Source organism: Oncorhynchus keta, chromosome 28 (genome assembly GCF_023373465.1).
Source record: "Oncorhynchus keta strain PuntledgeMale-10-30-2019 chromosome 28, Oket_V2, whole genome shotgun sequence".
In the NCBI taxonomy this organism is placed as follows: Eukaryota; Metazoa; Chordata; class Actinopteri; order Salmoniformes; family Salmonidae; genus Oncorhynchus; species Oncorhynchus keta.
This window is the reverse complement of record NC_068448.1, coordinates 7,860,721-7,880,513: the sequence shown is the minus strand read 5'-3', so window position 1 is coordinate 7,880,513 and position 19,793 is coordinate 7,860,721. Positions and strand designations below refer to the sequence as shown.

The 19,793-nt window shown below is 44.9% G+C and overlaps 1 protein-coding gene and 1 long non-coding RNA gene across 9 annotated transcripts; one reads left to right on the top strand and one right to left on the bottom strand.

Annotated features, from left to right (window-relative positions):
* Window positions 1-1,670: 1,670 nt before the first annotated feature.
* On the bottom strand, window positions 1,671-17,372 carry LOC118379460 (nuclear transcription factor Y subunit alpha-like). 7 transcript variants are annotated; one of them, XM_052484701.1, is made up of 9 exons: window positions 17,225-17,372; window positions 13,706-13,829; window positions 9,017-9,163; window positions 8,631-8,807; window positions 7,036-7,141; window positions 6,582-6,736; window positions 5,836-6,009; window positions 4,826-4,930; window positions 1,671-2,977 (listed from the first exon to the last, which is right to left on the bottom strand). In XM_052484701.1, exons 2-9 carry the CDS (start codon window positions 13,781-13,783, stop codon window positions 2,912-2,914), a joined length of 1,008 nt encoding a protein of 335 aa, XP_052340661.1. In that variant the 5' UTR covers window positions 13,784-13,829; window positions 17,225-17,372; the 3' UTR covers window positions 1,671-2,911. The 7 variants fall into 7 exon arrangements, with proteins under 7 accessions (XP_052340661.1, XP_052340662.1, XP_052340665.1 ...); XM_052484702.1 differs by lacking the exon at window positions 17,225-17,372 and adding an exon at window positions 14,497-15,579; XM_052484705.1 differs by lacking the exon at window positions 17,225-17,372 and adding an exon at window positions 14,563-14,582.
* LOC118379461 (uncharacterized) lies at window positions 17,293-19,606 on the top strand. 2 transcript variants are annotated; one of them, XR_008084914.1, is made up of 3 exons: window positions 17,293-17,397; window positions 18,698-18,807; window positions 18,985-19,606. It is a non-coding gene; the product is annotated as an uncharacterized LOC118379461 (long non-coding RNA). The 2 variants fall into 2 exon arrangements; XR_004824640.2 differs by lacking the exon at window positions 17,293-17,397 and having other exon boundaries at window positions 17,420-18,807.
* Window positions 19,607-19,793: the final 187 nt, after the last annotated feature.

Here is a 19,793-nt window from a genome sequence, read left to right as displayed (position 1 = left end):
CTCAGACCCAGCTGAAGCTCTCTGCCTCCCCTCCTGTACCTCAGACCCAGCTGAAGCCCTCTGCCTCCCCTCCTGTACCTCAGACCCAGCTGAAGCCCCCTGCCTCCCCTCCTGTACCTCAGACCCAGATGAAGCTCTGCCTCCCTCCCTCAGACCCAGCTGAAGCTCTAGGCCTCCCTCCCTCCCTCAGACCCAGCTGAAGCCCTCTGCCTCCCCTCCTGTACCTCAGACCCAGATGAAGCTCTGCCTCCCTCCCTCAGACCCAGCTGAAGCTCTAGGCCTCCCTCCCTCCCTCAGACACAGCTGAAGCTCTCTGCCTACCCTCCTGTACCTCAGACCCAGCTGAAGCTCTCTGCCTGCCTCCCTCCCTCCGACCCAGCTGAAGCTCTCTGCCTCCCCTCCCCTCCTATACCTCAGACCCAGCTGAAGCTCTCTGCCTCCCTCCCTCCCTCCGACCCAGCTGAAGCGCTCTGCCTGCCTACCTCCCTCCCTCCGACCCAGCTGAAGCTCTCTGCCTCCCTCCCTCAGACCCAGCTGAAGCTCTCTGCCTCCCTCCCTCCGACCCAGCTGAAGCTCTCTGCCTCCCTCCCTCCCTCAGACCCAGCTGAAGCTCTCTGCCTCCCTCCCTCAGACCCAGCTGAAGCTCTCTACCTCCCCTCCCCTCCTATACCTCAGACCTAGCTGAAGCTCTCTGCCTCCCTCCCTCAGACCCAGCTGAAGCTCTCTGCCTCCCTCCCTCAGACCCAGCTGAAGCTCTCTGCTTCCCTCCCTCAGACCCAGCTGAAGCTCTCTACCTCCCCTCCCCTCCTATACCTCAGACCCAGCTGAAGCTCTCTGCCTCCCTCCCTCAGACCCAGCTGAAGCTCTCAGACTTCTAACCTTCAAAGACCTAACCACAGGTTTCTTTAAGACCAGGTCACAGGAAGATCCATTGAAAATATTTCCTGATACACTGGAAATTCCTGAGATTTCTTCTGTTTCCAGAATTTTCCGCAGACAGACTTTACGGATGCTGTGGGTACATGGTAGGAAAACTAAATATTGAAGATGTTACAGCACACAGGACAGGATAAATAGTCTTCAGAGAGAGCAGGTTCAGAAGATGCCATTTTCTCGCCTCCTTCCCTCTTCTGTAATACGATTCTGAGAAGTCTGTAGTGACGCCTCAAGCACTGAGATGCAGCTGCCTTAGACCGCTGAGCCACTCGGGAGCCCGATAAGTCATATGTTGTGTTCTGTAGGTTGAATGCTGAATAGCTGAATGTTAGTGCTATTCTGAACATCCTTCCTGCTAACAGGTTTGTCAGGGTTGGAGCTACCTGGAACGTATGACACTGTGTACATGTACAAGGGTCACAAGGAGACAGTAGTTCTCTGCAGTTGTTTTATCTGCTGTTAAAAGTGCTAAGATACTGTGTGTGACCACTGGCCACGTGCCTCTCCTGTCACCTGCCGGGCGAGACAGAGGCGAGGAGCATCATTGGTGGCCACAGGTCAAGGTTCACAAGTATAGTTCTCTGTGACTGTGTTATCTACTGATAAAAGTGTTAAGATACATTGATAAATTCATCCTTACTCTAGAAGCTAAACAGGAGGAAATCCACACACACACACACACACACACACACTAGATAAAATATGATCAATGAAAACATACAGAACCAGAAAAGTGACTTCAAGTGAACGTAATAGAATTTAATGAACAGATGAGCTCTTTGAAACAATGGTGTCAACCACAAAAAAAACCAAAATGTTTTGGAGGACTGCTTCAGAAGAATATAAAATGTACTCTTCAAAAAAATAATAAAAAAAGACACCCTAAAGTAAACCAGACAAAGTACACGGGTCATTCAGACGTCGTGTCAACATAAATGTGTCTATTTCGCTACAAAGAAGAAGAAAAAAAAAGTTATATAAAATACATATTCCCTGTACAGACAATAACTGGACTGGATATTGAAATCACATCTGAAATGCAAGACTTGGGGTCTCTTCCATTTCAATTCAGGAAGTAAACTGAAATGCAAAATGTTCCTCTACAGTTCTCTATGAGAACATGTTGAAATTGGACCCTGCTGAAAAGTGCTTACAAAAAAAGCGTTCTAACTAATATCCATTTTGGAGACAATATTTGAGATTTTTGGAGATATTATTATTATCATCAATATTTGACAATCCTTATGGACCAAGGCTGGGCTTCTATGGTGTTGCATGTTTCAACAAAATACACATACAGGGCAACAATAAGTGTTCCATCATTTTGACTCTTTTACAGCTGAATTTGTAAACAGTTTTTTTTTTTGCATTTGTGAAACACACCGACAACAAAAACATTTAGCTGCTTTACGACCAAACAAAATGTATTCTGCAACTAACTCCCAGCAGTTATGACTTTGTCAGCAAACATGAAGTCATTGACAGGTGGTATTATACAGGTGAAACATCTCATTGTTCGTCTTGGTTTCCAGGACAGAGTGCTGCAGTCCCGGTAAATCTTAACTTTCACATCTTACTGAATACCTCAGGCACTGCAGTCAGTCACAGTGCCAGGTCTGGAAGACCAGGGCGTTGGGAGGTCAAGGGTTAAAGTTAACTCATAGTGACCCATCATGGAGGACACCAGTCATAGGGATATCATATTGTTGAGTATAGGGGCAAGAGGTGATGGGAGAATACAGGTTTATGTCTGCCATGGCATCATCTGGATAGGAGCTACATATTTGTAGTTCTTGGATGAGTTTCCTCCTTACATTGTAAAGAACTTTGAGTGTCTGGAGAAGTGCTCTATCAATCCAATTATTATTATTCTTAGGAGATGAGAGGTGTAGCTGGGTGCTGGCTAGCTGGGTGGGGGAGGGGGGCTCAGAGGGCCTCGACTGACTGACGGAGGGGTGGTCGGGGGTTGTAGGTGCTAAGAAACTCGGACCATCTGAGCTACATCGTCTTCTCCTGCCTGGGCGGCCAGCTCTGCCTGTTGCTGAGGAAGAGAAGGCGAGAGAGAGGAAGGATGAAGGTACCAGTCAACCTAAACATGTATCATGTACATTCTATAACATCATGTACAGTGCCTTCGGGAAAGTATTCAGACCCCTCGATTCCCCCCCCCACATTCTGTTACGTTACAGCCTTGTTCTAAAATGGATTAAATAGCAATGAATCTACACACAATACCCCATAATGACAAAGCGAAAACAGGCTTTTAGAGATTTTAGCAAATGTATTAAAAATAAAAAAACAAATACCTTAGTTACATAAGTATTCAGACTTTGCTATGAGACTCAAAATTGAATTCAGGTGCATCCTGTTTCCATTGATCATCCTTGAGCTGTTTCTCAAGTCCACCTGTGGTAAATTCAATTGATTGGACATGATTTGGAAAGGCACACACCTATAAGGTCAAACAGTTGACAGTGTATGTCAGTACAAATACCAAGTCATGAAGTCGGAGGAATTGTCCGTTGAGCTCCGAGACTGGATTGTGTCGAGGCACAGATCTGGGGAAGGGTATCAAAAAAAATCTGCAGCATTGAAGGTCCCCAAGAACACAGTGGCCTTCATCGCTCTTAATTGGAAGAAGTTTGGAACCGCCAAGACTCTTCCAAAAGCTGGCCGCCCAGCCAAACTGAGCAATCGGGGGAGAAGGGCCTTGGTCAGGGAGTTGACCAAAAACCCGATGGTCACTCTGACAGAGCTCCAGAGTTCCTCTGTGGAGATGGGAGAACCTTCCAGAAAGACAACCATCTCTGCAGCACTACACCAATCGGGCCTTTATGGTAAAGTGGCCAGACGAAAGCCACTCCTCAGTAAAGGCACATGACAGCCCGCTTGGAGTTTTTCAATAGGCACCTAAATACTCTCAGACTATGAGAAACAAGATTCTCTGGTCTGATGAAGCCAAGATTGAACTATTTGGCCTGAATGCCAAGCTTCACGTCTGGAGGAAACCTGGCATCATACCTACGGTGAAGCATGGTGGTGGCAGCGTCATGTTGTGGGGAGGTTTTTCAGCGGCAGGAACTGGTAGACGAGTCAGGATTGAGGGAAAGATGAACAGAGAAAAGTACAGAGAAATCCTTGATGAAAACCTGCTCCGGAGCGCTCAGGACCTCAGACTGGGGTGAAGGTTCACCTTCCAACAGGACAACGACCCTAAGCACACAGCCAAGACAACGCAGGAGTGGCTTCGGGACAAGTCTCTGAATGACCTTAAGTGGCCCAGTCAGAGCCTGGACTTAAACCCGATAGAACATCTCTGGAGAGACCTGAAAATAGCTGTGCAGCGACACTTCCCATCCAACCTGACAGAGCTTGAGAGGATCTGCAGAGAAGAATGGGAGGAACTCCCCAAATACAGGTGTGCCAAGCTTGTAGTATCTATCATACCCAAGAAGACTCGGGCTGTATTCACTGCTTTAACAAAGTACTGAGTAAAAGGTCTGAATACTTATATAAATGTGATATTTCATTATGATTTATTTTTAATTTGCAAAAATGTATTGCGTGTAGATTGATGAGAGGGGAAAAAACAAATTAATTTTAGAATAAGGCTGTAATGTAACAAAATGTGGGTCAAGGGGTCTGAATACTTTCCGAATGCACTGTACATTACAGCATTTCCAATTCTAAAAGCTATTATTATTATTGTCATTATTATTATTATTATTATTATCATCTATGTGTATTTTTATAAAACCTGAAATTACTGGCACTAGTAAGGATTCTTTAAATTGTATAATGGCGGTTATAGTGAGGAAGCAGCCAGTAGAACCTCAACTCATCCCCTCCTGAATGTCTGGTTGTGGTTCCCCTTCACCGGCTCTCTTACCAGGGCCAGGGCCATCTCCTCCCTCTCCTTGGGAGAGAAGAAGCGTCCTCCGTCTCCCCTCTTGCGCTGCATGGCGTGACGGTGACGGGACTCGTGCAGGTATTTCTGCAAAACAGAGACAGACAAATGTTAGTCATTAACAACAATGTAGAAAATAGTCAAAATAAAGAAAAATACTCTGCATATAGTGGGGTCGCCATTTTAGCATCAGAAACTCCAGGATGAATGAACAGCAGCTCGCAATGTTTTCATCTTCGGTATGCTAGGAACTGTTTATGAGGAAACATTCCCTGACCGACCGAGTCTTACCAGAAGCCACTGTTCGAGTCATTTGAAATATGGAGAAGACATCTGGTTGAATAGCAGAGTCGAGTGTGTTGTATACTCACTTTCCTCATTGTTGGGAAGGGACCTTAAGTAAGCATTTCCCTTAGTCTACACCTGTTGTATACTCGCCCTCCTCATTGTTGGGAAGGGACCTTAAGTAAGCATTTCACTTAGTCTACACCTGTTGTATACTCACTTTCCTCATTGTTGGGAAGGGACCTTAAGTAAGCATTTCCCTTAGTCTACACCTGTTGTATACTCGCCCTCCTCATTGTTGGGAAGGGACCTTAAGTAAGCATTTCACTTAGTCTACACCTGTTGTATACTCGCTCTCCTCATTGTTGGGAAGGGACCTTAAGTAAGCATTTCACTGTTAGTCTGTTGTTTACGACGCATGTGACAAATAACATTAGATTTGAAGCCCTACCCTAACCCAGGCTACTCACCCTCCTCTCTTTGGGGATCTTTCCCTCTTCCTCTAGCTTGGCGCGGGCCTGTCGTCACACACTAACCCAGGCTACTCACCCTCCTCTCTTTGGGGATCTTTCCCTCTTCCTCTAGCTTGGCGCGGGCCTGTCGTCACACACTAACCCAGGCTACTCACCCTCCTCTCTTTGGGGATCTTTCCCTCTTCCTCTAGCTTGGCGCGGGCCTGTCGTCACACACTAACCCAGGCTACTCACCCTCCTCTCTTTAGGGATCTTGCCCTCAGCCTCCAGCTTGGCGCGGGCCTGTCTTCTCTTCAGGATGCGATGGTACTGTTTAGCGTTGACGTACAGAGGTTCCTCCTCTAACATCTCAGCCCCGGGTAGAGGGATACGCTGCATAGCAGGCACTGCACCTCCACTAGGCATCATCTAGCAGGGAGAGACAAACTAGTTAGAGGGACAAACACACACATGGCATGTGCCTGACAAGAGACAATTCTTTCCAATAAAACACCCCCATACCATAGAGATTGTGTAATATCTAATTCACTGGCAAATACCTTACTGAGTCTAGGTAAGAATTATGTGTGTGCGAATTCATTTTGGGCTCTAATAACCAGGAAATGACACACTACAGCCTCTAATAACCAGGAAATGACACACTACAGCCTCTGTAATAACCAGGAAACGACACACTACAGCCTCTGCAACGACACACTACAGCCTCTGCAACGACACACTACAGCCTCTGCAACGACACACTACAGCCTCTGCAACGACACACTACAGCCTCTGCAACGACACACTACAGCCTCTGCAACGACACACTACAGCCTCTGCAACGACACACTACAGCCTCTGCAACGACACACTACAGCCTCTGCAACGACACACTACAGCCTCTGCAACGACCAGGAGATAACAGACCCGGTGATCCAACCCCCTCAGTGATCTAGGTAACAGGATGCCTGGGTGTATCTGCTGGTGCGGGGGGGCCTTACCATGACCATGCCACCGGTGTTCATCATGTTGCCTGAGACTGGCAGGGTGACGGTCACGGTGCCCTGCTGTCCACTGTTGGTAGTGGTGGTGTTGGCGCCCCCTGTCTGTACCATCTGGGCCCCCGTCAGACTGCCTGCTGGGATGGTGATCATTCCTGGGGAGAAAAAGCCTCCTTATCACCACCACCATCACCATTACTATAGTCATCAGATTGACATTTCACTCACGGCACCAGCAGGTACAGTATGTGACGGCATTTAACTAACATCTTTTGAGAATGTACAGAACGTATATTACTGGAAGTGTGTGTGTGTGTTTTTGTGTGTGTGTGTGTGTGTGTGTTGCACACGTTCGTATCTGTGCAAATGTATTGGTCGCGAACATAGAATTGCAGATGTTATCACAGGGGCAAATAAAGTAAATAAAGTGTGTGTGTGTGTAATGTAAACAAACCCTGTTGCAGGACGGTGCCGTCTGCGTTGACCGGCTGGTAGACGATGGTCTGTCCGTCAGCCGTCTGCGCCAGCTGCTGGCCCTGCTGCAACTGGATCTGCTGGCCCTGTAGGAACACACCGGAACACACAGGACTGGGTCATATATGACTACAGGTAAAGTACGTAGCATGAGCCTTGGCTTGTGCGAACTGGAACGGCTCATAGGAGTAGGAACCCGTCTCCTGTTTCTGTAGCGTGAGACAACTTGATGTATAAGAACAGGACCTTACACACACACACACACACACACACACACCCCCCCCAATTTTTTACATCTGTGTGGGTAACGGATGTGAAACCGCTAGCTAGTTAGCGGTGGGGCGCGCTAAATAGCGTTTCAATCGGTGACGTCACTTGCTCTGAGACCTTGAAGTAGTGGTTCCCCCTTGCTCTGCAAGGGCCGCGGCTTTTGTGGAGCGATGGGTAACGATGCTTCGAGGGTGACTGTTGTTGATGTGTGCAGAGGGTCCCTGGTTCGCGCCCGGGTATGGGCGAGGGGACGGTCTAAAGTTATACTGTTACATGTGCAGTTTGAAGGGAGTTGCTAACTAGCGCAGTTGCCAACTAGCATTAGCATAATGACTGTCAGTCTATGCTAGCAGATAGCGCAATGACTGTAAGTTTATGGGTAACGCTAGTCAGCATTGGCTCACAAAACGACCTCGAACTTTCTTCTGGGGAAGTAGATAGTGGGCTTCGCTGCCAAAAATCCAGAAGAATCCCTATAAATAACGCCTCAATTGGAAAGGAATTACAGAAAGAGCCACTCCTGACCCTACATACAGGAACTCACAGTACGGGGCCCACTCCTGACCCTACATACAGGAACTCACAGTACGGGGACCCTCCTGACTCTACATACAGGAACTCACAGTACGGGGGCCACTCCTGACCCTACATACAGGAACTCACAGTACGGGGCCCACTCCTGACCCTACATACAGGAACTCACAGTACGGGGCCACTCCTGACCCTACATACAGGAACTCACAGTACGGGGACCCTCCTGACTCTACATACAGGAACTCACAGTACGGGGCCACTCCTGACCCTACATACAGGAACTCACAGTACGGGGCCACTCCTGACCCTACATACAGGAACTCACAGTACGGGGCCCACTCCTGACCCTACATACAGGAACTCACAGTACGGGGCCACTCCTGACCCTACATACAGGAACTCACAGTACGGGGCCACTCCTGACCCTACATACAGGAACTCACAGTACGGGGCCCACTCCTGACCCTACATACAGGAACTCACAGTACGGGGACCCTCCTGACTCTACATACAGGAACTCACAGTACGGGGCCACTCCTGACCCTACATACAGGAACTCACAGTACGGGGCCACTCCTGACCCTACATACAGGAACTCACAGTACGGGGCCACTCCTGACCCTACATACAGGAACTCACAGTACGGGGCCCACTCCTGACCCTACATACAGGAACTCACAGTACGTGGCCACTCCTGACCCTACATACAGGAACACACAGTACGTGTGTGTGTGTGTGTGTGTGTGTGTGTGTGTGTGTGTGTGTGTGTACCTGGTTCTGTCCGGCTGTGATGGCTTGTTGTGGCTGTTGGATGATGATCTGTTGGGTTTGACCCTGCTGTCCCCCGAGCTGTAACATCTGTCCGCCCTGCAGCTGGATCTGCTGTCCCCCTAGATGGATCGTCTGGCCGTTCTGCAGCTGGATCTGCTGTCCACCCTGCAGCTGGATCTGACAGTGAAACATGATCAGATGATAGCTTTGTGTTCATAATACCATTTCCAACTCCTGAATCTGGCTCAAAGAAATATTATTACTAGAATGGGAAAAGCCACTAAGACCACTGCAATTTGACTGCATCCTCATTGAATGGGTTGTAGTTAATATATTTCTATGTTTTTATTTTTCTTCTTCTTCTTCTTCTTCATTCCATTCCTCACCTGTTGTAGTCCCTGTCCTCCAGACACAGGCACTTGCATGATGGTCTGTCCCTGTCCCCCACCCATAGCCTGCACCATGATGGGTTGCCCTGACGACGTGATCAACTGCCCTCCGCTCACCTGCACCATCAGCGGCTGACCCTGGACCTGTGTGGGTGTGGGGAGGGGAGGGGGGTGGTTAAGTTCATTGCTTTATTTGTTTTGAAATTTGTCAATAAAAATGATCCAATGTATAGCTTCCTTTAAAGTAACCGTTTCATGGCTTTAGCGAGAGTTCCATAGAAGGACATGCTATTCAGGCGTATGAATGGACATTTCTGACAAAGCATTATTGATTACAGGAAATATAATGATAAATACACACACACAGAGAGAGAGAATGGAGCCAGCTCTTTGAGTTGACACTACGCGGAAAACAGAGTCAAATACGATGAACAACAAGATGGCCCCGAATTATTGTTTCCAAAATGGTTGATACCTCCATTAAAAAGGAGTTACAACGCAGTTCAGAACAGCTATAGCCTAATTAGCATGCTAGCGGTGGTCAGGGCACTGTGATGGGTGGGTGGACGAGGGTCATGCAAGTACACTGTGACACTGAGCGACAGTCAGGCCGGCGGTCACACCACTACCTGGAGTGTCTGCACCTGCTGGCCAGAGGCCGTCATTACGGCCGCCTCGGTCTGCAGCTGCACTGCCGTCACTGTGCCCTGAGTCTGCAGACAAGGCAGCATACAAAGCATACCGTTGGATCACTTTGAGCAAGGCGAGGAGCAGAATCGCTCAGTGATTCTGCATAACAAGAGACGCTTCGTCCCAGAGAGGTGTAACAAGAGACGCCTCGTCCCAGAGAGGTGTAACAAGAGACGCCTCGTCCCAGAGAGGTGTAACAAGAGACGCCTCGTCCCAGAGAGGTGTAACAAGAGACGCCTCGTCCCAGAGAGGTGTAACAAGAGACGCCTCGTCCCAGAGAGGTGTAACAAGAGACGCCTCGTCCCAGAGAGGTGTAACAAGAGACGCCTCATCCCAGAGAGGTGTAACAAGAGACGCCTCATCCCAGAGAGGTGTAACAAGAGACGCCTCATCCCAGAGAGGTGTAACAAGAGACGCCTCATCCCAGAGAGGTGTAACAAGAGACACCTCATCCCAGAGAGGTGTAGCATAACATCTAGCATCTAGCATAACATCTCGCATAACATCTAGCATAACATCTAGTATAACATCTAGCATCTAGCATAACATCTAGAATAACATCCAGCATAACATCTAGCATCTAGCATAACATTTTTGGGTGACCCGACCAAATTCACATAGAAATGTGTGTTATAGATCTGTCATTCTCATTGAAAGCAAGTCATGAGGTGGTAGATCAGTTCTGTGTGTGCTATTTCTATGCTTCCCATTCTTAAAAGTTACATTTTTTGCATCTTTAACTTTCGGGCTTTGTACACCAGGTTCAAACAGCTAAAGATACAATATTTTTGGTTATTGAAAATATATTTCCCAGCAGTTTAGATGGTACAATGAATCTCTACACTATACATGCTTGTTGTGTTACATAACCTGAAATTAGGCTACTACTAGAATTTCAGCAACCAGGAAATGGCGGTCAATCTTAGAATAATTTTTAAAATTAAAGTTCTAGAAGACAATCAATCACAGTGCCAATAATTGCTTCTAATACACTCAAGGTATGTACACTACATGACCAAAAGTATGTGGACACCTGCTCTTCGAACATCTCATTCCGAAATCATGGGCATTAATAACAGCCTCCACTCTTCTGGGAAGGGTTTCCACCAGATGTTGGAACATTGCTGAAGGGACTTCCATTCAGCCACAGGAGCACGAGTGAGGTGTTGTGCGATTGTTGAGCGATTCGGCCCGGCTTGCAGTCGGTATTCCAAATCATCCTAAAGGTGTTCGATGGAGTCGAGGTCAGGGCTCTGTGCAGGCCAGTCAAGTTGTTCCACATCGATCTCGACAAACCATTTCTGTATGGACTTTGCTTTGTGCACAGGGGCATTGTCATGCTGTAACAGGAAATGGACTTCCACAAACTGTTGCCACAAAGTTGTAGGCACAGAATTGTCTAGAATGTCATTGTATAATGTAGCATTTAAAATTTCCTTTACTGGAACTAAGGGATCTAGCCCGTACCATGAACAACAGCCCCAGACCATTATTCCTCCTCCACCAAACTTTACAGTTGGCACTATGCATTCGGGTAGGTAACCTTCACCTGGCATTCGCCAAACCCAGATTCTTCCATCGGACGACCAGATGGTGAAGCGTAATTCATCATTCCAGATAATGTGTTTTCACTGCTCCAGAGTCAAATGGTGGCGAGCTTTACACTACTCCAGCTGATGCTTGGCACTGCGCCTGGGGATCTTAGGCTGGTGTGCGGCTGTTCGGCCACGGAAACCCACTTCATGAAGCTCCCGACAAACAGTTATTGTGCTGACGTTGCTTCTAGAGGCAGTTTGAAACTCGGTAGTGAGTGTTGCAACTGAGGACAAATTATTTTTACGCGTTATGCGCTTCAGCACTCTGGCGATCCCATTCTGTGAGCTTATGTGGTCTACCACTTTGCAGCTGAGCCGTTGTTGCTCCTAGACATTTCCACTTCACAATAACAGCACTTACAGTTGACCGGGGCCGCTCTAGCAGGGCAGAAGCCTGATGAACTGACTTGTTGGAAAGGTGGCATCCTATGATGGTGCCACGTTGAAAGTTACTGAGCTCTTCAGTAAGGCCATTCTACTGCCAATGTGTGTCTATGGAGATTGCATGTCTGTGTGCTCGATTTTATACACCTGTCAGGAATGGGTGTTGCTGAAATAGCCAAATCCAATCATTTGAAGGGGTGTCCACATACCTTCATATATATAGTGTACTTGAACCAATTATTTTATTAAAAAAATGTAATTGTAAAATATATATATCGCACACAGAAGAAGTTTGAAGGATAATTTAGTTGCTAATGGCAGCCTGCAGTACCCTGGTCAGTCTTCAACTTGAGTAACTCAATGTGAGCGGGCAGCACAGAGCTACCCTGCAACGTCACTTCCTGGAGTAGAGCTACCCTGCAACGTCACTTCCTGGAGTAGAGCTAGCCTGCAACGTCACTTCCTGGAGTAGAGCTAGCCTGCAACGTCACTTCCTGGAGTAGAGCTAGCCTGTAACGTCACTTCCTGGAGTAGATTTTACGTAGAGCCCATCGATTATTAATGTTTTAACCTCTCTGTTGAGATGTGTATTCACCGTCAGTTGCTGGTTTCAAAAACTACACTAACCATGAGGCTTTTAGCATTTCTGCCACCACAGAAGCAGATACTGGGTCTGTTCTAACCTCTGTTCTTGCGAATCCGAGGCCATGATTGTGCTTCCGTTGTGGTTGTTGTAGCGAAGCAACCTTTTTTTATTTGCATGCAATTAAAATATTCATTTCTCCTGACAGTGGGAAAACTGCTCTGGCACACTGCATGAAACAGAGGCTTCACCCTCACCAGAGGCTGCCAAACTATCTATTGTCAATTTATTTTAATTTTTTTATTTTCCTAGGCAAGGCGTTGAACAAATTCTTATTTTCAATAACGGCCACGCAGTGGGTTAACTGCCTCTTCCAAAGAGAAAGGGACTTATTTTTAGTTCGTTGAGGCTACCCTGGAGCGCAGTGTTTGAACTAGGGCCGAGGGAAACATGAACTGCACAGTGTTTCTACTCTGTTTCTCAGTCTAAATGCCTGTATCGCACCAATCTAGCTTTGTTTATTTTCCTTTTTATGAGTGTTTGTGTCCACTTGTTCTCATGTCTTTTTTTTGTCTAGTCTCCTTCTGTGCTGTGATTGTGCATCTTCCTATTTTTACACACACACACACCAAGCCCCTCCCCCTGACATCAGATCACTTCTTGCTTTCTGACGAGCAGGTTAAACTCACTATTTGAATTTGAGGTTTGGTCCAACATAATTATTTTACTGGAAACAGGGGAGAAGTTAAATAAAAATAGAGTTTGAAATGTTATGTCTTAACTCTTCAAAAATGCTTGCATGCTGTTCAAACAGTTGGGATACGGACATAAGAGTTCATAAGCGTTCATAAGAGTTCATAAGAATTCAACTGTTTTACCTTGTTAGTGAGCAAATAGGTCGGAGTCGGAATAAAGATTAGCTGGCTACTCGCACATGAGCTTATGCTTGAGAGATTGTTTATGAGACCTGTGTTAATGAGACCTGTGTTAATTTTCTATAATGCCTGCTACACAAAGTTGGTCATTATTAGTGAATATGCATTATGCATGGTTCAGGTTAAATTTGGAAAAAAAAGGGCGTTTTCAGAGACCGACTTGAAAGCCAGATCAGTCATTATTGCCAAAAAAAAAAATCAGGTTAAACTGTTACATTATTAGTGGGTGTTATGGTTGTGGAAGGCTTATATTTAGCCTAGGTATAAATTTCATCAGCTCCGAATTCATTCGATTATTGCGGACTGTTTGAAATTCAGTGTATTTGACATTTTAAAATTGTACAACAAATTTGATTTAGAGGTCAAGATATATATTGTTAAATCACCCATAAATTAAAAAAAATATATATCTAGATATAATTTTAAGGACCAACTGATTTAGAGGTTTGAACATGAATGAATTCAAACCAGCAGAAGCTCATAGTAGATAGTTACCCACCTGTTGTTGTATCTGTCCATTGGATGTCTGCACAACTATCTGCTCCCCAGTCGAGGTGGTGGCGGTGGTGTACTCCATGCTCAGCTAGTCACTTCCTGTTATCACTTCCTGTTATAGCCACTTCCTATTAAGTACAAAGTTTTGTCAATAAAATGTGAAGCAGGTTGGGATGTAAATACCAAGGTTAGGGTCACAAAAGCAATAATAGCCTATGACAGTGTTTTCCCAATATTAATTTAGCAGCGGAGGCCTCATTGTTGCCACTGCTGCAATTTTTAAAAATGTAGTCATATATGTTTCTGCCAAGACGCGCTTTTAAATTGATAGTTGTTGGCTCAATGACTGGAAGTCTATAGGAACAGGTAGCATGTAATTGCTAACGTTAGTGGCAATGAAACACCATTTTCCAACAGCATGCTAGCAATAGATAGAACAATGAGTCAGATATTTCACCGGAAAATCCGGTTGCCGTTTCCACTCACCACCAAATATGGGGATGAGGGGGAAGCCCAGTGGCCAGCAGTGGGAGAAGATGGACTTGGGTCAACATTTAGAAAATGTTCTCCTCAATTAAATATTTTGATGTCAATGCAGTTTTCAAAAAGTGGACTACATTTTGTAGACTTTACAAAAGTAAAAAAAAAAAAAGATTGTTTAAAAGGAGTGCAAGGGTGAATTGAGTTATTGCACACGTGCACTTCACAGAGTAGGCGTTCTCTGATGGAAATGTGCACATAAAATGCTAGAAAATGCCAAAAAGATCTTGCTAGCTCGTGCTTGGCTCTGCCCACCTCCTTGCTTGGCTCTGCCCACCTCCTTGCTTGGCTCTGCCCACCTCCTTGCTTGGCTCTGCCCACCTCCTTGCTTGGCTCTGCCCACCTCCTTGCTTGGCTCTGCCCACTGTGTTTCATTTCATTTTAAATCCGTCAAGCACAACGTGACTTTTATCAATATATTTGCCTCTATTTACCCCCCAAAAATTAGATGCTAAAGTGGCTGTCAAAAAGAACTAAAAATGCCATGATAATCTGGACGAGACTGCCGAACGGAGGCAAAGGTTAAACAAAATCTCTGGATTAACTATATAAATTTTAGCTACATGTAGTAATGAATAAATTGGCCCCAAAAAATTAAATGGACAATTCTGTGAACTGTAGTAACAAATACAGTGTTGATCAGATAAAGCAACATCAACAATAGAGGATATGTCAATAGAAAGACCCTTGGTAATGACCAGGTCCAGAGTATGACTGTGGTTATGGCTGGGCCCAATAGAAAGAGCCTTGGTAATAACCAGGTCCAGAGTATGGCTGTAGTTATGGCTGGGCCCAGTAGAAAGCCCCTTGGTAATAACCAGGTCCAGAGTATGGCTGTAGTTATGGCTGGGCCCAATAGAAAGCCCCTTGGTAATAACCAGGTCCAGAGTATGGCTGTAGTTATGGCTGGGCCCAGTAACATTTTGGATAAAGTCCATAGAGCAAAAAATATTAATCAATTCAATGGCCTTGGAGTCAGTCTGTCAACATGAATATTAAAATCGCCCAACACAATGATTTTATCATAGTTCTCAAGGACAACATACAATAGTTCAGAGAAACCAGTAAAGAAAGTGGGGCAGTACTTTGTTGTCCTATACAGGGTTATAGCCAGCACTGGTAGCTGACATTTAAACAGTATAGCATGATGCTCAAAATACCTAAAGTTGCCAGACAAAATATCCTTACAGCTGAGAGTATTAGTACCCGTTTTCCGATCGAGTATGAAAAGCTGTAGTCCAGGGGGAGGCTTCAATAAGAGCGGCACTAGTTGGATGACAGACATGTTTCAGTGAGAAACATGCAATCAACTTTGCGCTCGGTAAAGTTTTTTTTATTTTTTTTACTTGTGATTCCTCGAACATTTAAAAAGCACCACATTCAAACGAGTGTGGGCCACTGCCTCTAGGTAATCCATTGGAATACCAATCAAATAATGAAAGTTACAACCACATTTTTGACAGTCTCCAATCTTTCAGAATGGTAGATGACAGTTTGTATAAACGCACTAGAGAGTTAGAGGAACCTTAATTAGGTTACTCACAATAACCAAAGTGCCATTTCTACAGGAGTCGATATGCTTTCCAAGTCCTCCGGTTGCTTATTCTGACAGGGAGAACTGGAGCACTACCAGACCCTGTCTTTCGTCAGTCTCTAAAAACAGTTTTGATGTTACTGGAAATAATCCAGGAACTCCATGTGGTTAGTGTGAATCCTGTCTCTTAACTTTAACCCCCGTCTCCTAAACCCTTGGAGAAATACATTAGAGAAAGAAGTTGAGGAAAAAGTAACTAAATGTGTTTTATTATGAACTGAAACCTTCAGTCTTTGTTTGATACTGTTGCGAGAAAAACGTTTCCCTAGGTACTGTATATCGCTAAAGTTAGTTAGCTTGAGAAAAGGCCAAAATATGATCTTACTTAGCCAACTGGATAGTTTACTAACTAGCAAGAAAACAACTGAAACGGTCTTGAATGAAAAGGTAATATTTTTGCAATTTCCCAAAACCAATGCAATCTCTGAGGAGAGACTGTCCATCTTGCATTAAACACTACAATTGTCTGTAGTGGGGCACTACTCAGTTTACATGTTGATGTACAGAGTAATTCAATCATTCAGCAGCATTTGGTTAGGGGTGAGAAAAAAAATACTGCTTGCAACAAGAGTGCCTAAACATTCAGAATTAGCATTTAGCCACAGGTGGTTGAAAAGTGTGTTTCATAAGGATGCATATGTTGTCACATTAAAAAGGAGGAAATCGAAGCTTATCCAGCCTGAATGGAGAATGTTTTAGATACGAATGTATTGCCGGCTGCATACAATGCGTTTAGACAGCAAAATGAAACGACTCAGCATCGCCATCTGCCGACCATAGGATGCAGAATGGCCTGCATTACAACAAACACCATGCAGCAAATCAATACAAAAGAAAGCTACATTTGTCGAAGCGCATATTGTTGCGCCGAGTTTTGTCTTGTCTTGGTTCTAGCTAGTTAACCATTACTGTACCCTACCAAACCTTCAGTCTTCGTTTGATACTGTTGCTAGCAAAACGTGTCGCTAGGTACTGTACACCGCTAACGTTAGTTAGCTTGAAAAAAAAGGCCGAAAATATTATCTTAGTTAGCTAACTGGATAGTTTACTAGCTAGCAAGTAAAACAACTACGGTAGTCTGTAGAAAGTCTCACATACTGAGCGGAGGCATGTCGGGAATGCATGTATGTTTGGGTATAACACTGGCTTGCTTACAAAAAAAACGACACCATTAATTATTGGCTTCATTCAAACGCAACGTTGCATTTATCGTGCGACTCCTATCTCGGTCACGCCAGTTGACTAGCAAGCAAATTCGTTTCTATTAACATCACACTGAAATCATTAAGAGTTCGTCATTTAAACATTCGATTCCTGTATTTTGTAGCGTTTAGTAATTTGGTTGGTCAATGACAAACCAATCCGTGCCTTCAATCGGACTTCTCTTACCGTGTCTCCGCTGTCCGGTATCCCTCTGATTGGCTCCAGTACAGGGTTCTAAAGCCCAATCACCAAAGTGAGCGAACAAAATGGCGCAAATGGAAAAAAAAAAACAGCGATGCCGAAGAGACGCATGTGATCTTTTAGACGAAGATTGACGAAAATGGCCGATCTGTCACCCGGTATTTATTTTAGTATGTAATCTCTAACAAGCGTTACCACTGCATAAATTCGTGTATTTTTATGCATCAATATCAATGCATTTAGGAAAATAATGGATTGTGGTCTGGTATTTTCGACCAAGTAGAGACTTTTTTTTTTACATGTATTTTTATATCCCGCTCCAGTAGATGGCAGTGTGTGCGGATGTAGACTGTAGAACGTTTGCGGAAGTGCCACATTGTTTCCACGAGATAAGCAAGCATAGCAAAGATATTTTTAAACAAATTATATCTGGTCTAGCAGGAGAATCTTATTTGGTTCAATAACATTGTTAATTCTGTCTATCCATGTTAGCTAGACACCTGGTTGTTGAACACGTTGTGATATGTTAAATGGATGTAAATTAGCGGAAAGGAGTATGCACTAGATATCTAAGGCGTTCGGCTCAGTATACTAGCGGAGTTTACTTTCCATTGCATTGGGGTTACCTTTTTAGCTAGATCTGACCAGGGGGGAAAAAATCTGCCAGATTTAGAGTTTTGTTCAAGTAGTGTCTGGTAACAAGTGGTGAGCCTTCAGGTCTCCCTGATAGCCTCAAAGCTTGGCGCACTGTCACTGAACCACAGTGTCTACATGCAATCAGCGATGCCTGGATGAAACAGGCAGACACACAGGGCCAAGGCCCACATAGACAGTGGGCGGGAGGAGAGGTTTGAAGAAGAGATGGGTGATGTAGGTGACAAGGTCCAGACTGGGGCTCAGTTGAGAAACGGCGATCCTAAAAACTGAACCATAGGCATAGCCTGGTCCCACGTCTGTTTAAGCGATCATTCTGACAACCACCGTGAGACAGTTGGTGACGAAAAAACAGATCTGGGACCACCAGGCTTTTGAAGGGTGCCTATCTTAATGTAGGATACCTGTTACTGTAGCAGAATGACATGTTGATGTTTTTTACATTTTTTATTTTACCTTTATTTAACTAGGCAAGTCAGTTAAGAACAAATTCTTATTTACAATGATGGCCTAGGAACAGTGGGTTAACTGCCTGTTCGGGGGCAGAACGACAGATTTGTACCTTGTCAGCTCGGGGGTTTGAACTTGCAACCTTCCGGTTCCTAGTCCAACACTAACCACTAGGCCACCCTGCCCCATGTGTTGGTAAAAAGCACTGTCACAATGGTAGCTTACATGGTACACTAGCCACTTTCACCCCGTCAGTGATCAGTCCACACTGCATCTAAGATGATACATATGATATTAAGTCATCACTCCACACACTCTAGGCCTAATGCCTACTGTCACCTTCCCTGTTCTCAGTGAAGGGAAGAGGAGACAGGATGGTTAAGTACCATATAGGTCAGGAAACAGCTGACTGAGTCTAAAGCTCCAGAGAGGAGGCTGAGCTGGGACACCATGTAGTAGATCAGGTGAGGCAAGGGTGAAATGTTACATTTATTTCTGACTAATAATAATAATAATGTGTATGACATGTTTGATTGTCTGTTAGGTAGAAGAGAGTCATGTTAGAAATAAAGCTATCTGCAACTTTGAATGTTTTGCCTGAAAAGACTGACCACACCGATGACTCAATGACTGCACCCCAGGTATCTGAAGCAGGAGCTACCAGAGGAATGGACCGTTGACCATCTGGCCGAGGGCTTCTCCTTGCATCGTGACATCTTCCTCAGAGTCCTCCGGAGCAAGTTCACCCCCACCCCAGAGAGGAAAGCGAAACAGGACTCCAGCGTGTGGGCCAGGCTGAGACAGCAGGCCATACCTGGAGGTGGGACAGGGTTGGCAACGGGCCCTACCTGGGGATGGAGGAACAGAGGGACAGGGTAGGCAGCAGGTCTTACCCGGGGGTGGAGGAACAGGGGGACAGGGTAGACAGACGGTGTTATCAGAGGAAGAACTGGAGGAACTAATGCGGTCTACAAAGCCCTGGCCTGTGCTACAGAATGGAAAATAGTTCATTTTCTTCTGAGGGAAACTTCCTGTACAGAATCTGAAGTTGAGATGTTTATAGTTTGCATATTACTGCATTACAGAGAAATCTTCAATCTTTATTTAAAGATGACAGACTGATAATGTCACATTATTTACCATTCATCTGTTAAGGTTTGATTTTACATTCTTGTATCAAGTTGGTTTTCTGAACATTAACAAAATAAAATCTACTCATATATATATATATATATATATATATATATATATATATATATATATATATATATATATATATATATGAGCAGAAAACTTAAAGGAACAAGTTGATTTATTAGTCAATAACCCAAAGCAAAATCACCTCAAATATATTGAACTACACAGCAGATACAAAGATGTAACGATTCCAGAACTTTCTCACATTGCATTATAACTTTATACAGCTATTTTAAAATCTAATAAAGATGTC

Bases quoted from the DNA above. Each gene is read 5' to 3' on its own strand.
- LOC118379460 (XM_052484699.1), bottom strand. From the start codon at position 9,759: ATGCTTTGTATGCTGCCTTGTCTGCAGACTCAGGGCACAGTGACGGCA. The intron at 8,808-9,016 runs GTGAGGAATGGA...TTTCACTGTCAG, and splicing joins GAGGACAGGGACTACAACAG to ATCCAGCTGCAGGGTGGACA. The intron at 6,737-7,035 runs GTTTGTTTACAT...TTTTCTCCCCAG, and splicing joins CGGCACCGTCCTGCAACAGG to GAATGATCACCATCCCAGCA.